The sequence below is a fragment of the Hoplias malabaricus genome, chromosome 16 (assembly GCF_029633855.1).
Source record: "Hoplias malabaricus isolate fHopMal1 chromosome 16, fHopMal1.hap1, whole genome shotgun sequence".
Lineage (NCBI taxonomy): Eukaryota > Metazoa > Chordata > Actinopteri > Characiformes > Erythrinidae > Hoplias > Hoplias malabaricus.
This window is the reverse complement of record NC_089815.1, coordinates 18,338,014-18,357,025: the sequence shown is the minus strand read 5'-3', so window position 1 is coordinate 18,357,025 and position 19,012 is coordinate 18,338,014. Positions and strand designations below refer to the sequence as shown.

General features: G+C 37.0%; 3 protein-coding genes across 3 annotated transcripts; all 3 read left to right on the top strand.

Moving 5' to 3' along the window:
- The first annotated feature begins 287 nt into the window (after positions 1-287).
- LOC136671357 (mast cell protease 4-like) lies at positions 288-5,106 on the top strand. The gene is made up of 5 exons (XM_066647034.1): positions 288-369; positions 2,654-2,852; positions 3,114-3,261; positions 4,301-4,531; positions 4,954-5,106. The coding sequence occupies exons 1-5, from the start codon at positions 288-290 to the stop codon at positions 5,104-5,106; spliced, it is 813 nt and encodes a 270-aa protein (XP_066503131.1).
- Positions 5,107-6,359: 1,253 nt separating this feature from the next.
- LOC136671356 (mast cell protease 1A-like) lies at positions 6,360-8,746 on the top strand. Its single transcript, XM_066647033.1, has 5 exons — positions 6,360-6,577; positions 7,737-7,881; positions 8,100-8,348; positions 8,455-8,592; positions 8,729-8,746. Exons 1-5 carry the CDS (start codon positions 6,360-6,362, stop codon positions 8,744-8,746), a joined length of 768 nt encoding a protein of 255 aa, XP_066503130.1.
- A 2,778-nt stretch (positions 8,747-11,524) lies between these two features.
- Positions 11,525-14,277, top strand: LOC136671355 (complement factor D-like). The gene is made up of 4 exons (XM_066647032.1): positions 11,525-11,529; positions 12,324-12,545; positions 12,825-12,963; positions 14,131-14,277. Exons 1-4 carry the CDS (start codon positions 11,525-11,527, stop codon positions 14,275-14,277), a joined length of 513 nt encoding a protein of 170 aa, XP_066503129.1.
- Positions 14,278-19,012: the final 4,735 nt, after the last annotated feature.

Sequence of the window (19,012 nt, the reverse complement as noted above, 5' to 3'; positions counted from 1 at the left end):
CACATGTGGGTTGTGGGTTCGATTCCCGCTCCAACTACACAACTCTCACAACAACTATGGTTTTGAGAGCGGGTTGTGGGTTCGATTCCCGCTCCAACTACACAACTCTCACAACAACTATGGTTTTGAGAAACACCTGTGTCGTTTAACAATGGTTCAGACTATGCAAGTTACCAATATAGTTACCTTGATAGTTCCTACGACTGTTTTGAGAAACACTTGCATCGCAACTTCATTGTTCCAACTATGTAAACTGCTAATGTAGTTAGCAATTATGCTTTTGGGAAATGAACCCCTGGCCGGGACACGTGGGCTTCCCAGCCACCAGGCACTCTCTGTCGGACACTATCCCCAGACCTGGCTCCAGGGGTAGGTCCCTGTGACCCTCTCCCGGGCAGGGTACAATTTTTCTAATTGTTGTGTTTATAATGGATGAGTATTACATTCTTTTGTTCAAATGAGCAAAGTTTTTTTGAACATTTCTAAAACCAAGCACTTTAACATTTTATCAAGTAATCGATACTTAATAAAGGGCATCGCTGGGAACTAGATATTTATTTATTGGCTTACATTTCTATAAGGGTCCAACTGATAAAATAGTAACGAATTCACAGTCTCGTTTATTTTGAGTAACACCTCACTCTGGTGTTCTGGCTTTAGTAATTTGGAGATTTTGTCCATTGTCTTGTAAAGTTAAACCTAAAGATGTGCAGATATAATTTACTTGTCAGAAAGTCAGTAACGGTGAGATGTGTCCATGTATTCATGTCATTATAGGGGCAGACAAGATGACTTTCTGTTTGTTAAATACATTGTAAAAAACAAAAGGCTGGGTCACAAAAACATTCTCAAACATAAAGAGGCTATGATAAATATTACCTCAACCACGTTCAACATATTTCTGTTCGAGGCTCCAGTAAAACTCTGAGCTGTACCGTGGTGGATGGTAGACCTACTGCACTGAAGCGGCGCAAGTGTGTCCCAATTCAGCTCTCAACTCTCAGACCCCTTGAACACTTAAACACACATTTTTCAGGTCCCAAAAAGAGTCCAGGGAAAAGAGGACCTCTGATCACCGCCAAACAGTTCCAAATTTAGTTCACAAACTGGAATGTGAAATATAGCTGAACTAACAACAGACAGTGTAATGGTGTAGTGGCGCCACCTTAAGTTCTGTCTGTGAAATACAGCTGAATTAACAGTTCTTATTCGCACATGTGCGTTTCAAAATTAGGTATCAGTCAGTCAGTCAGTCAGTAAGCACAAATGCCTCTTCTAGACAGGCAGTCGGACAAAAACATTGTAACGTTTAAATAGAAGATAATTGGAAGATTGTTTAGATTTGCTGTACATTTGTTGGTCTACCACAACCCTGAATTGAATATGCGGTTTCAGACAATGAATGAACAAATTTCTTGGTCTGCTTACTGTGAATATTACAAACTTTGTTTTCAAAAAGATGCGACATTTTATAAAATGCAATAAAAAGAATAATCTGTTATTGGTTAATTCCCTTGAAACTTTATGTAATTGACAAAAGTACAAAGAAAAGATGTCCAATGTTCTTACTGAACAACTTGATCTAATTTTCTAATTATTAACAGATTTAGAAATTGATGCCTGCAACACATTCCAAAAAAGGTGGGACAGAGGCATGCTTTTCACTGTGCTACAACATCTGCTTAATCATTTGGGATCTGAGGATACCAATTGTTAAAATTTTGTAAGTAGAATTTTCACCTATTCTGACTTGAGACAAAACATCGTCTGCTCAACAGTCGGTGGTCACTGCTGCTTGATTCTGCGCTTCATGATGTGCCATAGAAGACAGATTTGAACTGATGGCACATGTACTCTGTGACTACGAAGCCATGTTGTTGTAGCATGTACAAAATGAGGCCTCACTTTGTTTTGCTGAAATAACCATGGACTTCCCAGAATGACACATTGCATTGATGGCAGCATATAACTTTCTAAAAACCCATTGTTTGCCACCACATCAATGGAAATTTCTGAGATATATAAATCACCCATATTGTGGTCACAGATGCACCCAACATACCTTGAGGGATGTAAGCTTTTGCACCGATCACTGATAAGAGTCGAGATGTTTCATTTGATCTTTATTACAAAGAAAACAATGTTAGTTTTTCTTTAAACAAACCGAAACATGGACTCCTCTGACCACAGCACATCTTGCTATTTGGACCATAATTCTTCAAAACGGTGTGATGTGATACTTAATACATTTTTCACTATTATTTTGCCCCTGTCCTAACTTGTATTTAGTGTTTTGCAGATTTAACTTTTAAAAATGTTTTATATTTACAAACACCTCTATGGTTAGTCATTGAAAGTCAATTAATGAAGCTTCACTATAATTAAAAAATAAAACAAATATTCAAACTTTTCTGAAAATGGGGCTTGAAACTGAGTATAAGGCATTGTGTATTTTCATTTTTTGTTTGATTTCAATATGAAAAACTGCTGAAATACATATTATTTTGATTAAAGTGATATATGCATATTGATCTGGGGAAAAATTGCCTTAAATGCATTTACTGATGTTATTTGAACTAATTAATCCTAGTGTGCAGCCAGCTGCAATAATTCTACAATAATATATCTGCTGTAAATTGACATATATTTTAAGAGACATTTAGAGTGTGTGATCATAAGCTCTTCAAGTTTTTTTTACACTTAGCTGGTGTTGATGTTGGAATAATAAATGGCACAGAGGCTAAACCCCACTCCAGACCCTATATGGTGTCTCTCCAAAGAAATGGACGACACACATGTGGTGGCTTCCTTGTGTCTCAAAGATTTGTCATGACGGCTGCGCACTGCTATAAGTGAGTTGTTGTTTTCTTTCTTTTTTTTAAATCACTGTATGTAAATACAAATGTAATGATGTAAAATGCATTTTAATGCTTCAGATTTAAGTTGTTTGTCTGGCAAATTTTAGACAATACAGATGCTTCGAAGGCAGCCCCCCGCAGGCCCCATATTATTAATTGTAAAATGTCATATTTAATGCAATGTTTTGTTCATCATTACATGCTACTATTACCAAATATATTCAGTCAGTTAAGCTTCAACCAATTTGGTGTCAGCAGAAACTCGGAGATCACAGCAGTGCTTGGTGCTCATGATCTGTCAGACGAAGGAGAAGGTGCTTTGCGCAAGGAAGTGGAGACTTACTATGTCCATCCAATTTACCAAACTTGGCAAAACTTGGACTATGATATCATGCTCTTAAAGGTAAGAAACAACAGCAATGATAGTAATAAACTCAAACACCATGAGATGACGGGCAAATTTTAGGCCCACGACAAGACCCTTAAGTTAAAAAATGGGCACATAGATTAAAATTTTAAGGTACAACACAAAAATGATGACTATAGCAACCAAGTTTTAATCAGAACATGCCAAGGAATCTTACAATAATCTGAATCATATTACATGATAAATGTTTGCCTTCAGTGTAAATCCCTCAAGACACATATTTTAATAATCATTAAAAATATCACCAAAACAAAAAATATTGTAAAGACCTTGAAAGAAAGATAGGTATTGAGACACAGCCATGTGAGCAGTAATTGAGCAAGGGTACAGGCAGTATTTGAGCCCAACACAGAAGCAAGTACCATGAAACATACCAGCCCTCCATAACAACTCCAAGCACAACATAAACTCCCAAACTAGGGATCCAGAATTCAGCTTCAGCCCCTTGTGATGACTCAGGCATCAGGAGTCCAGGAGTCCTCACTTGCCTTGTCAAATTTGTTAGTGCTGTCCAAGGGTGCTGAGCTGTCTAGTAATATAGAATAGAATGAACGCTGATATATATAGAATGAACATTGATATATATAGAATGAACTTATCAAAGTTCATTCTATATATATCAATGTTCATTCTATATATATCAGCGTTCATTCTATATATATCAATGTTCATTCTATATATATCAATGTTCATTCTATATATATCAAAGTTCATTAAATATTTCCTGTTTGGCTTGCTATACATATTCATATATATATATATATATATATATATATATATATATATATATATATATGAATCAGAAAACATGTATCTCATACTACCAGCCTGGTGTCATATTTTGGTTTGTGGGGACATTAATGGTTTGGACTGGCGCAGTGCACTTGTAGACCTTGGTTCATTAAGATAAAGATTCATCATTGCTAAATACAGTTCAGTCAGTGTATTACTATTTATGTGAACAGACACTGAGACAGTTGCAGTGTAATGTTTAAACTTTCTGGCATTGCTACAGCTCAAGGAAAAAGTACCACTGGGCACAACAATCACAACAATCCGCATCCCCAAAAAAGAGAAGGACATCCCAGTCGGTACAATCTGCAGTGTAGCTGGATGGGGACGAACCGGTGACAATGAGTCCACAAGTAACCGTCTGATGGAAACAAGTATCAGAGTCATAGACTGTAAGAAGCACTATGTAAATAAACAGCGAGTGTGTGCAGTTCATCCAGGAGGAGCATGCTTTGTAAGTAAAAAATGCTGATGTATGCGTTTCTTCTCATAAATATTGTTTTGATCAGACTTAGCAAATTAATCATGCGTCTACTTGTTGTCCACACCTTCTGAACTACTGCTGGTCTCAAGGCTACTTTGAGCATATTTTACTGCAAACCATTTACACAATTCGTAAAATGTAAATGAAATATAATTAACACTTGTAATTGTGTACTAATGATATTTGTGAATGTTAATGTGAATTTCTGGCACCACAAAATATGAAAAATCAAGCTTATAAATTTCCATATAACCCTAAATGCTATCGCTAACACCTAAATCTAAAACCTAAATCTAAAACCCTTAAACTTAACCCTAAATGTAACACTCATAGGCAGTGATTTAACCTCTGACCACTAGTAGGACACTAATGCCCTTGTGTGTTGTTAACAGGGAGACTCCGGAGGTCCTTTAGTGTTTAAGAACACTGCAGTGGGTATTGCATCCTTCATTACTGGTACGTGTGAGGAACCCCAGGGTCCAAATGGTTTTGTCAAAATATCTGCATTCTTGCCCTGGATCAGTTCTATTCTTGACTGTGTGTAGCCCACATTTAACAAATGAGCAAAGCCAGACCATTTGGCAGATTTTATCTCAATAAAAGCACTTTTCTCAAGCATGATTTCTCTTGTCTCAAATGTTGTTGTTTTTTTAGCTAATGAACTAAATGCAGCAAAAAAGCAATGTTTTTAAACATTTAAAAAAAACATAAATATGAAGCAAGCAGGTTTTCTGTGTGTCTGATTATTCTGATGTCTAAATGATATCTAAAATGTGGACTTACCTATTTAGTGACTTCATTCACAGTAGAATTGCAGCACTGTGGCACTTTGTGCTCAATTCTACACTCTCAGAAAAAAAATTACAGGTACATTATTTTCACTAAAAGTACAAAATGAAAATATACTTTTAAAGGTACAACAGTGGTTTTAAAGTCCAGTTATGTTCTCTAAGGTACATTACATTGTTTTCTAGAAGGAGGGCTGAATATTTGTAACCTTTCATTACAGGTCTATTTAAATTATAATACGTTTTAATTCTCAAAATAACTCAACAAAAGTAAATCAACACAATTTTGGAATTTAGACTTATAATGGAGGGACGGCACAGTGATGCTGCAGGTAGTGTCGCTGTCACACATTTTGCAGGGTCCTGGGGTTGTGGGTTCTGAGCCCCACTCTGGGTGACTGTCTGTGAGGAGTGTGTTGTCCCTGTGTCTGCATGGGTTTCCTCCAGGCACTCCGGTTTCCTCCCACGGTCCAAAAACCCATGTTGTTAGGTGGAAAGTCTGTGGGAAATTATTCATAGCTGTGAGAGTCTGATTGACTTGGTGTGTGATCTCATCACAATATGAAATGACATGTAAGGAGAAATGACAAGAGAAAAACTTTCAGGTTTTGCAAACAGGTAAGAAATTTTAAGAATCACTGTGGCAGGTCGTTTGCTACATGTCATGTTTAAATCTAGAGCAGTTTACTCTGAACTCAGGATAAAAATAATTAAATTCTGACACCAGAACTGGCTGCAGAAATACACACAATTACTTTATTTAAGAATAAGTCCTTACCAGTATTAATCTGAATTAGCCTGCACCAGCCCAGGCAACAACTGAAATTCCCAGATAATTCATTGCTTTTATATTTTTCAAGGAGGGGCCAACACCAGACCCATAATCATTAATAGTGTCATATATATATATGACATGACATATATATATATATATATATATATATATATATATATATATATAAAGTAACTTAAAGTTATTTTTGTGCCAGACAGGAGTTTGAATGATTCAAATGGCCTGGATGTATGGAGGTGAATATTGCATTCTGATTACAACTCTTCCATGTCTTTCTCTTTCAGACAGTGTTGATGTTGGTATAGTGAATGGCACAGAAGCTAAACCCCACTCTAGGCCCTATATGGTGTCTGTCCAGACAAGTGAAGGGCACAAATGTGGGGGCTTCCTTGTGTCCAAAAGATTTGTCATGACAGCAGCACACTGTTGGAACAAGTAAGATTGAATTAAGTGTTTAATGTTTACTCATTATGATAATAATTGGAAATATTTACATACAAGAGGCATATTAATACACATAGAATATTTGTAGGCAATTTACTACTATGTTATTAAGTAGTAATAAAGGTGAATATAGACATCTCCAGAGTGCTTACTTCAATGAATTTTAAGTGCCATTAAAATGCCATTATTCAAATAATGGCATTAATTGTGCATAAAATATGAACAACAAAAAATAACAATTAACACTTAATGGATCAGAGGTAAAGCAGCAACAGTCCAATGGTCAGTTACAGTTAAAGAGAAATTTACTGCATCTCAGATCAGCTTCTAACATCAGCAGTACCATTCTAACAAGCAGGGAAATTAACCCTAGTAATGTGGTTGGGGGACTGTGTAAAATCAATGCGTTCTACTTTATATAGTAACAACTTCCTACAAAAATTACCCTCATTACTCTGAAAAAGCTGTTAACACATAATGTGAGATACAGTAACAAAAACTTTTTTTGTTTGTTTTTTGCATTGATAGCACTGATAGCATGTACATTCTTAGTATCTTGATGACTACTTATTAGTTTTTGAGGTAATAACCCAAATATTCCACAAATTTATGAAGCAGTAACAAGAAAACTAACATAAAATGGTTACATACAACTTCTAAACATTTACTACAGATGTGTAACATGTAAACACTATTTTATTTACTTCTGTTCTTCTTTTATTTACTTGTATTTACTTCCTTTTTATAATCAGTTTCAAACAGTCCTGTGCTCTACATTAATCCTCTCTCTCACTAGCCTATTGCATATTATAAAATCATAACTAGAACTCTAGTAGTAAATTCAACCTTGTTACTGTTTAATTATGTAGTAATAAGCAGCTATTTAAATATTTTCAGCTTGATTAATAAGTTAGCAGCTATTTGTTGCATAAGGTTTTATACCGAAATAGTCATGAGCAAATAAATGTGTTAATCATTCATTATTTATCCTAGTCTTTAATAAGTAGTAAAAATGTGGTAGTTTAATACCAACTAGGCGTTTCTTGCTAGAAGAATTTGTTACTCCAGGGTATGTTGTGTTTCTGTAAATTTTTAATGTGTTGCAGTGACACCAATTAAATCTAAATATCTGGTATGCTCATCTAAACAGGAAATTGATATTCACAGCTGTCCTCGGTGCTCATGACCTGAAAGACAGAAAAGAACGCTCTATAACAATGCAAGTGAAGAATTACCATGTGCATCCGAAGTACCTTGACAATAATTCATTTGACTATGATATCCTGCTTTTAGAGGTAAACAGCCACTTCATCTTTAATAGCTACTTTAGTTGAAGTAACTAAACAAAGTAAAACTTGACTCCAACTATAAAAATACATGCATTGAGTTGTCAAGGTTTTGTCTTAATCAAATAGCCTAATAATTGGCCTTTTGTATCATAAGAATCACATTGATGCAATATAACATCTGTTTGACCTTGATGATAATTCAACAAATATTGATCATCTCACAGTTACAAGGAACTGTCAAAAAGAGTCGAAATGTGAAGTGGATCTCCATCCCTCGAAAACCAGAGGACATCAAAGCCGACTCCAGGTGCAGCATAGCTTGTTGGGGGCAAAAAGGAACCTATAAAGGCTTAAGTAGTCGCCTACTGGAGACACAGGTCAGTATCATAGACCAGAAGAAATGCAACGATCTCTGGGACAAGCCTCTAAGCCAAAGAATGGTGTGTGCAGCTCATCCTGGAGGAACTTGCTGGGTATGAAAAAATATGGTTTATTGAATAGGTCACCTTCTCATATCTTGAATTAATGAGAGTCAAATCTAGCCGGATGATAATCTGTTCATTTCTTTGTTTTTCACAGGGGGACTCTGGGGGTCCTTTGGTGTGCAACAATACAGCAGTGGGTATTGTTTTTTTTGGTGATGCGTACACATGTGACAATCCTAAAAAGCCAGATGTTTTTACCAAAATATCTGAACTTTTGCCCTGGATAACGTCTGTACTGAGAAAGTATTAGCTTGCATTTACACTGAAATTGAAGTGTCTTCATAGATTTCTTCCAATAAAATCATGTCTGAAGTGTAATTTTCAAAATGATGTTCTTGTTTTGTTTTGTTATTTCTCCTATTGTGTAGATCACAACTAACATGTAAAGTAAAATGTCAGTTCTGCACGTTTTTCAGACCAGAACACTAAACCTTATTGCTTCAGCATTAACCTCAGTTATTGCTCCAGTTTCAGTCCCAGACATTGTTTCAGCTCTAGCCTCAGAGATTGCTCCAGACATGGCCTCAGAAATTGCTGTTGGCCTCAGCCTCAAATGCCCAAAAAGAAGTACATGAGACATCAAGACTGGGATGCAGCTATATCAATAAAGTAGTTGCCAATTTCACCCATTAGCCTAGTACTGATTCTTTTCAGACTGCTGCTAATACAGCACCACAGGACAGCTCAATATATGTTTTAGGATAATACAGACTTCCCAGGCCTGATATGCTAGCTAATATGTGTCCACCCTGGCTAGTATTGTGCTCGTGATGGGGAGAGTGTGGTCATCCTATTCACCCAGAGAGTCCTGACCGTAGAGGGCATCACTGGGGTCAAAACTTAGACCAGGTTTGAGAGGGGCATGTCAGCCATGCTAACTTATCAGGTGTTACATCCATGAGCTAATCACAGATGTATTGTGTGCTACACACTGTTCATGAACATCCTATCTTCCCCCATGTTTGGAATTTTCCATTCACTTTCAAAATAACACATTCCGTTTTGTTCTCATAACAAACTACATCTGCATTAACAAACATATTTATTTATTTATTTATTATTTTTTAATGATTGTCCAGACTTCCAAATCTGCATTGTTACACTGAGGGTGTCTAGAGGGCGCTAGTGAGCGTTAGCTTTGTAATTCACTCATTCTCCCAGAAGATGGAGCCACAGAAGGGCTTGAGGAATAGCTCATTACCTAGACCAAGAAAAAATAAGAAGATAAGAGGATAAAGGTATTATGAATTATAAGCCATTTTACAGCACTTCTAGGTGTGTTATGTAATTTTGACACAGAGTTAAAAGCTAGCTGGTGTTTTCATCATCTTCACCATGTTCTTATCCACGTAATCCATTTCAGGATCAAGGTTGGTGTTTTCAAATGATGTCAATATTTAAAAAAAATGATTTTGGGATAAAATCTTGATAGAGATAGATGATCCACTAATGCTATAATTGGATGGTTTATAGATAAGGACCCCACTTTTTGTTTTGTCTGGAGCTTTGTTACTGACAACTAACCCTGAATGTCCACATAGTCTTCACCACATTACTTTATGTTGATATAATTCACTAATATTAAAATTAATACAGTCTGTTTCTGATTGATTATAATGTTGAAATATCATTTAATGATGTTGTCATCGACAGGAACATCACAGAAGACGGCCGAGTCAGGGTTATCTTCGGTTTGGTCTTATCTTCATTCCTGAATGAAGTAGATGATGACAAGCCGGACAGTTTGAGCTGAATCTTAATTGGCTGGTCCAGCATAAATCAATGTAATATCAAATGTGTCCAGGTGATGAAAAGATACCTTAAAGCATGTAGCACGGGAGGAAAAACATACCTCTCCAGCTCCAGTCTGTGAAAAAGCAGTGCGTGCTACTGCCTGGTTGCATTGCTTGGAAAATAGCACAGGCCACATGGTGACAAAAGACAGAGAGCATGTATTTCTGGGCATAATCTCCACACACACACAATCATCTTTTTAAATCTATTAAATCTATTTAACACGGCTCATATTTCATTTTAAGGGATTGTTGTAAGAATATTCAAAGACACAGCAATCAAAAGATTCAAACCCCTGACAGGTGAGCAGTCAGTGAATGTCGTTCATTCTCTTGTTACAGTGGCACCTGTTGCAGCAAGTGAACAGTCAGTTCTGGTGACGTTGTTGAAACAGTACAAATGGGCAATGTATGAATCTGAATGATTTTGACAAGGGTCAGTCTGTGATGGTCATATCGTTTTGGTCTGAGTACTTTTACAAAGTCTCGTGTGGTGGTCCTTGTATGCTGTTGTTTATACAATAAAGTTCAACAATGAACTTTTTATCTCCAATTTAATTAATCATTACATATGTGTTTGTAACATTTATTTATCAAGGATAAAAAGCAAAGAAGATATATTTAAATAAAATGACACAAAATAAATTGTTTCCCCCAAAATCAATTGTATCCACTCTGCGACTTGTAGCTTCAGTTCTTTTCAGGGGACTTGCAGTCAGTTTGAGCATTAAGTGTTCTTCTTTATTTGTGCTGAAGCCAGCAGTGTTGCCCCAATGGAATTTAGAAAAATTCTGTCTCAGAGGACGTATATACTATTCTCCATTATAATTTGGTAGCTTTGTTTGACTGGAAACCACATTTAAATAGCACGGTCTCTTTTGGCTTTGTAAGCAATGACCAAATAACCAATGAGCATTAAATAAAGTCACAGTGTCCACATGCACAGTCAATTCCTGTCACTGAAATAAAAAAGAAGGGACAACGGGTGAACTGGCTACAGGGTCATTGGCTCCCAAACCTCATCGCTGCAAGAGGGAGTGAAAAGAGTCAGCATGGGTCGATGCATATCCTCTATTAATTCTTGAGTCAGTTCCAGTCATCTGCCAATCTGCCTTTTCACTAAATAAAGTGAAGAAAAAGGGAGGGGAAAAAAGTATATACAGAAATTTGAGATCTCCAAAAATGTGTGCATTCATAACCAAACTCAAAAGCATCCTACAAATTTCCAACATTTTTGCACTGATTCATTATGATTCTATTTAGAATTATATGAACATATATGGGCAGCATGGTGGCGCAGCAGGTAGTGTTGCAGTCACACAGCTCCAGGAACCTGAAGGTTCTGGGTTCAAATCCGCTTCTGGTGTCTGCATGGGGTTAGTTCACTGTGACCCTGAACTGGATAAGCGGTTTCAGACAATGAATGAATGAATAAATATATTAAATATCTGGAGCTTAGGGTTCAGTTTAGGATTTTGTTTATTGTTATGGTTAAAGCAGGTTTTGCATCAGAAAATCACTTAAACTCTCAGAAAGTATTAGCTAAATTTCATACACATTGTATAAATCTTGGGAACTCTCTCATAGTCAAGTATTTACCAATTCCCGTTGAGACCAGGCTGATAAAATGCAGATTGAACAATCTTATAAAACACTTTTTTGATATTTTAGTGTTCCCTTTATTTTTTTGAGTGATATGTACTATGGATAGGTTATAAACATAGAAAAATATATATCTTCCGCACTGGTGATCACGCTTTAATATCTTGTGATCATCTTTTTGTTGAAATGAGAGTGTAGACAGTCCCTTGCTATTGGACCATCCGTTATATCCAATTAAGACCTAAGTGCTTAACTGAGTGGTTAGTGGAAGTGGGCAAAGGCAAATGACAATTGGAATTGAAATACAGCTCAGAATATAACTGCCGCAACATTTTAGTTGAATGAATAATGTATAAAAGCAGTTAAACAGTAGCTTGGAAAATGATGCAATTCACATCCTTGAATGACTGTTCTTTGTGCTCAACCATTGCATTTGGTGGCATATACTGTAACCTATATCACACTGTAACATTTCTATGTTTGTTTAATGCATTTTAAACATTTATTTGATCAGATTTCAGTTTCTGTATTCAACCAATTGTGACCTTAATTCTGCTTGCGATTTCAGCCAAGAATTTTCATTTTGGTGCATCACTGACAGGAAGTTTAATGACAAAACCTCTGTTTTCTGTTTTTCAGCCAGTGTTAAAGTTGGCATAGTGAATGGCAAAGAGGTTATACCCCACTCCAGGCCCTATATGGTTTCTGTCCAGATTAATGAAAAACACCATTGTGGTGGCTTCCTTGTGTCCAATCAGTTTGTCATGACAGCTGCACACTGCTATAAGAGGTAAGATTCAGTTTATTCAGTTATTCTTTTGCATTCTGTATCGGCTTTATCTGGATCAGGGACCCAGTGCGCCTGCAGCCTTGCCAGAAATATAAAATAGTTGTGATAAATGTGATAAAAATGTCAACCAGTATGTCTTTACCCTGTCTGCTGTGCCATGACTTTAGCTTCTGTACTACAGCTTCTGATATAGCTGATATGTTGCATGATATGAAATATTTTGTAATTATTGTAAGTTCAGATTTAATAAGTATCTGTTCTGTTTACTCTAAACACCAGAATGAGGTTTACGGTAGTGGTGGGAGCCCATGACTTGACAAACAACAATGAAGGTTCTCGCCGCATTGAAGTACAGTATTACCATCTCCACCCCGAGTTCAATGCAAAAACTTTGAACAATGATATCATGCTTTTGAAGGTAAATAACTATGCTGAAACATTTCAAATACTTTTCTGGCCAGTTATTCCCTAGTGGAGGTGACGACTTTGTGGAATATATACACTATATATATATAAATACTATATCACCGCAGCCCTGAAGTGGATAAGCAGAAAAGAAGATGATATATATATATAAAACACAAAATTATAATTTAATAAATATACTTTAATAGCGCTCTCATCGCGGTGCTGTGAAGCCTCTGGGAGTAATCCAGTGTGAAAAACCACCTAAAAATCAAGGCGCTCCTTCAAAACACACCTTATATATTCAGCTTTGTAAGTCTTGAATGTCTGAATGCTTCTGTGAGCTCTGTATACCGTTAGAAAGCGCAGATCCTACCGTTTCTAAAAATAGTGCTCTCATCGCGGTGCTGTGAAGCCTCTGGGAGTAATCCAGTGTGAAAAACCACCTAAAAATCAAGGCGCTCCTTCAAAATTTTGGTCTTATGTCCTTGTCATGAAAGACTAATGATAATGATATATACACATCATTTGATAAACTTGAAATTGTGAGATGGTGAAATATTCAGATTCAAAATTCAATTCAAATTCAGATCTCAAAAAAAAAAATCTAGGCCTGAAGTCAACCACACAGTTTCCTCAGGAAAAGTAAACGTCCACAGAGTTATAGAATGCAGAATTTACCCCGTCACAGCCACCAATGACAGAGCTGTCTTACCTCTGTCCCAGGTCCAGATCTAACGCCCTCCTTCAAGTGTGCTGATGACATATAAGGGTGTGCAAAAGGGGTACAAGTGTTCGCCTATTCAGAGAGCTGAGAGCAGAATTGGGATACACTCTATCGCACGTCTCTTTGTGTACATCACTATCATCACTATCCAGTTTTTGTCACAGTGTATTTTCATCTTTTTGTTTATGTCACATGTTGCACTTTAAATATATCTCAAACTGTAATGTTTTGTGATTCATGGGGGGGGGAGACCTCTATTCTAAAAGAAGTTGTTTTTCCATAACATTTTAAACCAACCTTTATGACATCTGTCACTTTGTGGACTAAGGCTTTAGACATATGTTTTGTAGGTTTAGGTGAGTTGTCATGTAGCCTTTTAAACAATGACCTACAGTACTCTCTCCATTCAGACAGTTACCCATTCCACTAATACAATCATCTGTTTTTTAACAGGGAGATTCTGGTAGTCCTTTGGTCTGTGGAGGTAGAGCAGAGGGTATCGTTTCCTTTGGTGAGCGTATATGTGACCATAAAGAAAAGCCCAATGTTTACATCAGAATCTCTGCCTTCCTTCCTTGGATCAGGTCCATCATTGGTTAGTCTGAGAGAGAACCTAAAAGGAAGCACTTGACATATTTTATAATTTCATTTACATTTACAATTTATATATAAATATATAAATTATATATTTATAATTAATTTTATAATTACAAAAAAAGCATTTCTCAAGCATATTCCTGGCTGTTTCTCCTTTTCTTTTTATTGAATTTCAGAACAACAGCCACATAATTAATGTAAGAATATGAATGTACGAAGGACATGTTTTTGGATGAGCTTCTACTGTAAGACCTTTGCTTATGTAATTAAACACATTCTACAAGTTCTTTGTTTGTTTATGTGTTTGTTTTTATACACATTTGGATTGGTTGGGGTAGATACATTTGTACCTGCCCAGGCACAGCAGATAGAAACTAGCTTATTAGCCAACTCTAGTGCAAAAATTAAACATATTAAAAATAAACACAATAAATAAATGTTAAATAAATATAATTAAGCGGGCACATTATGGAACAAAAATATTATATTAGGTGTATGTGCATATTAATATGGGGATATGGACTCTCACGTGAAAAGTGTGAAAATAACAACAACAAGAACAGTCAGTTATTTATGGGCTACCTAATACATTAAAACATGGGATAAAATTAGTTCTATCCACTGTCACTTCTGTCACGCCCTCTTCTCGTCTGTTTTCCTGATCTCAGCACATGGCTTTTTGTTGTCGTTCACGCCCCGCCTTTGTTCCGCCTTCTTGTTCATCACTCTCGTTATCCGTTTCAGGTGTTTCTCGTTTGTTGGTGTATTTAAGTCCCCTTCCCTCACTTCCTGGTGTCGTTCATTGTTCTTCGTATGGTTTGCTATGTCTTTTGTTCTTTGTAATGTTCACCTTTGTTTCGTCGTGTTCCGTCATTCTCGTTTTCCCTTGATTCCAGTTCCCAGTCTCGTTGTGTTTCCAGTTGCTTGATTTGTCTATCTCTTGTTAATAAAGTTTGTTGTGTTTTAGCGTTTGCGTCCGCCCTCCGTCAGTCCGCATCCCGTGATCCTAACAACTTCGGCTTGCTCAGTTGGCGCTAAGACTTGGAATTTTGGAAAGCTGCTTTATAACAACACCAGTTGTAAAAAGCACTATATATAAAATTGCATTTAATTAAATAATATTTTTAATTAATTATTTACAAATATTTGCATGTGTGTTACAATGTATAATGTTACCCTCAATACTGATCTCATAATGCTCTTTAATATTTACCCCTCTCACTAATTGTTTAGATATTCTGTACATTGTGATTATTTAATCTACATACTATATAGTATATTTTTATTAGTTTGCATTTTAACAAAAGTCTATCAAGACAATTTAAAAATGTAATGAATCCTCTTTGTATATCATTCACTGGAATGGTTCCAATTAGGACCCCATTTTTCAATAAAATCACTGTGAATAAATTTCCTACCCGCTGTAAGATCCTTTCAGATCTCTTTTACAGCATTGTATCGTATTAAATCAAGGTTATTCCGGTATTTTTGCTTAATTTCTTCTCAGTTAAGTTAATCTCCTCTGAGAATGCCTTTTGAACATGTTGGCATTTTTTATAATTGTATATGTGCCTTGAATGTTAGAAAATGATCCTGATCCATTTCTCTGTTCCCAGTCCAGATGACTTTGCTGAACTGTTGACAATGTTAAAATGTTAGGCCTTCATTAATTCTAAAATAATAAACTTATCCAGTTCAGGGTCACGGTGGGTCCAGAGCCTCCCCAGAATCACTGGGCGCATGGCGGGAACACACCGTGGAGCCAGCATGGCAGGCCTTCCTTCAGACCTAACCACACATATTGCTCTAGCTGCTGTGGTGACATATGTATTTTATAAGTATCCCTACTACAATACCGAAAAACCTTGAGTGAACAATAATGACTCTGTATGTTGTGTCTGGTTTAGAAAAATAAAAGATAAGTTAACTCTCTTAACAGGGTGTATGGCCGAACTCATGACAGTTGTAGTCTGAGAAATGGTCCAAACTCAGAGATGGCTACAGCCATAGCTTGATGTGCTTGTTCCAGGCATAGCCTAAGGCAATGGCTAAGCTTTTGCCTCAGTGTTTGGTCCAGCCAAAGTCCGACACAGAGTTCCAGCATTAGCATTACATCTGTAAACCCACTCTTACCTTACACACACACACACACACACACACACAGGGCTCCTGTTTCATCTCTTACCTCATTTGAGTCTGAGCTGCACTGTATCACTAATTTTCTCCATTAAAGCTGAAACATGTACTTAGCAAATATAATAATTCAAAATCATCAAAACTACACTAAGAAATTATAATAATAAAGCACTGTTTCCTCTATTCAATTTGTCATGCATATCACACTACACGTCTCCCTCTCAAAATAACAGTGCTAGCATTTTAAATGTAATTTTGTTATTTATTTTTTTTATTGATTGACACAAATAACATAAATATAATTCAACTGTGTTTACTTTACATTTATACATTCATTATAAAAAGCTTCAGACTTAAGAAGGGACAATGCCATCAATCCAGATTCATTGCAGCAAACTGTGCAAGAAATGACTATACAAGACTCATTACACTACAATTGACCACCACATTTAATATGAATAGAACTTTATGTTGCTCTGGACAAGAGTGCCTGACAAATGCTGTGAATGTGTCTCAGGCAATGGCTGAAGCAACTTCTGAGGCTATGGCTGGAGCAATCTCTGAGGCTATGGCTGGAGCAATATCTGAGGTTTGTACTGGCGCAATCTCTCCTTATGGCCAACGTCTTGCTCTATAGCCTGCTTTTAGTGTGTTCAATACATTTATCTAATCAATACATTTGAGGCATCAGAAAAATTTAATGGGAGCGTGCCCCTAGTGACAGTAGAAATTACAAATCAACGATGAGAAATGCACCCCTAGCATATGTGTACAAACCAGATTTGACAAGATTTGTTGTATTTGTACTCTCAGGCATTCACTACTAAATTCAGTGATACTGAACCTGAAGCGATTGTTCAATAAAGGTCTATTTAAATATGGTAGATGCATTAAAAGCTGGATACTAGTGCTATAATAAACTATCTCAGGACAAGCAAGCTGTAATGACTCATATTTAGATTTTCATTCATTATTTTCAGTGTAAAACACTAGCCTCTTTAAAGTACCTGCTACAACTGTTAAAGACCAAGAGATTTTCTCTTTCTAGAGTTCTCATGCATTTTTTACCAACACATCCTCATGTATATCAGTGTGAAAAATAACAATCCACAGAAATGCAAATTCATCTTTGTGCAAGTTTAGAAAACTGATTTTGAGGCTGGAGCTGGAGCAATCTCTGTTATAACTAAAGCAATCTCTGAGGCTAGAAGTGGAGAAGACTCTGACAGTAAAACTTAAGCAATTTCTGTAGCTAGTAATGGAGCAATGTTTGAGGTTGGAACTTCAACAATTTCTGAGACCGTATTGTGGTGGAATTCAAATGTCCATTTAACAAACAAATGGATGAGTATCATCATCATCATCATCATCCACATCTTTTCCGTTAAATCCATTTCAGGGTTGTGGTGGCAACAGGTCGAGCAAGCAGGCCCAGAAGTCTTAGTGCCCCACAACTTCCACCCATTCATCCTGGGGGATCCCCAGGCATTCCCAAGCCAGCCAGGAGATAAAATCCCTCCAGCGTGTTGTAGGTCTGCCCCGGGGCCTCCTTCCAGTTGCCTATGCCTGGTATACCTCCAGTGGGAGGCATCCAGGAGGCATCCTTATCAGATGCCCATACCACCTCAGCTGACTTCTCTCAACGTGAAAGAGCAGTGACTCTACTCCGAGCTCCTCCCTAATCACTGAGCTCCTCACCCAATCACGGAGAGTTCACCCAGCAACCTGTCAGAGAAAGCTAATATCGGCCAGTTTTATCCGTGATCTCGTTCTTTCAGTCATTACCCAGAGCTCATGACCATAGGTGAGAGTGGGGACATAGACTGACTGGTAAATTGAGAGCATTACTGCAGCCTCTGCATCTAACCTACAATCAACCTCACAATCCCTCTTTGCATCACTCGTGAACATGATTCCAAGATATTTAAACTCATTCACTTGGGGTAGGTTCTCTATGATGCCAAGGCTTCTGTCTCCCTTGTTCCGTGCCCAATGGGCGTTGCATTGCACCCCTACTCTGGATCTTGGTGGGCCCACATGATCTTCCCACATTGCCTTTTCAGGCTAAGCCTGGTGTGCATTTCCCATACAATGACGGAGCTAGCAATGAACTGATGTGGTACAATGCATCATTAAACTAACCAACATTAGTTTCCCAAAACCGTCATACTTTGTTAGTACCACAGAAGTTGTCCAAACTACAATGGTTCCAGACGTGTTTGGTCTGGTTTTCACAGCGGGAAACTTGCAAAAACTCATGCATTTTGTAAAATTATGCGAAAATTTTAGAAATTTCTCATATTGTTATCATATATAATCAGCAGCAAAAAGAGTAATGTTACTTGAATTAAAAATAAATGCATGTTTTAAAATAAAACAAAAGAAATACAGGGGTTGGACAATGAAACTGAAACACCTGGTTTTAGACCACAATAATTTATTAGTATGGTGTAGGGCCTCTTTTTGCAGCCAATACAGCGCCATTTCGTCTTGGGAATGACATATAAAAGTCCTGCACAGTGGTCAGAGGTATTTTAAGCCATTCTTCTTGCAGGATAGTGGCCAGGTCTCTACGTGATGCTGGTGGAGGAAAACGTTTCCT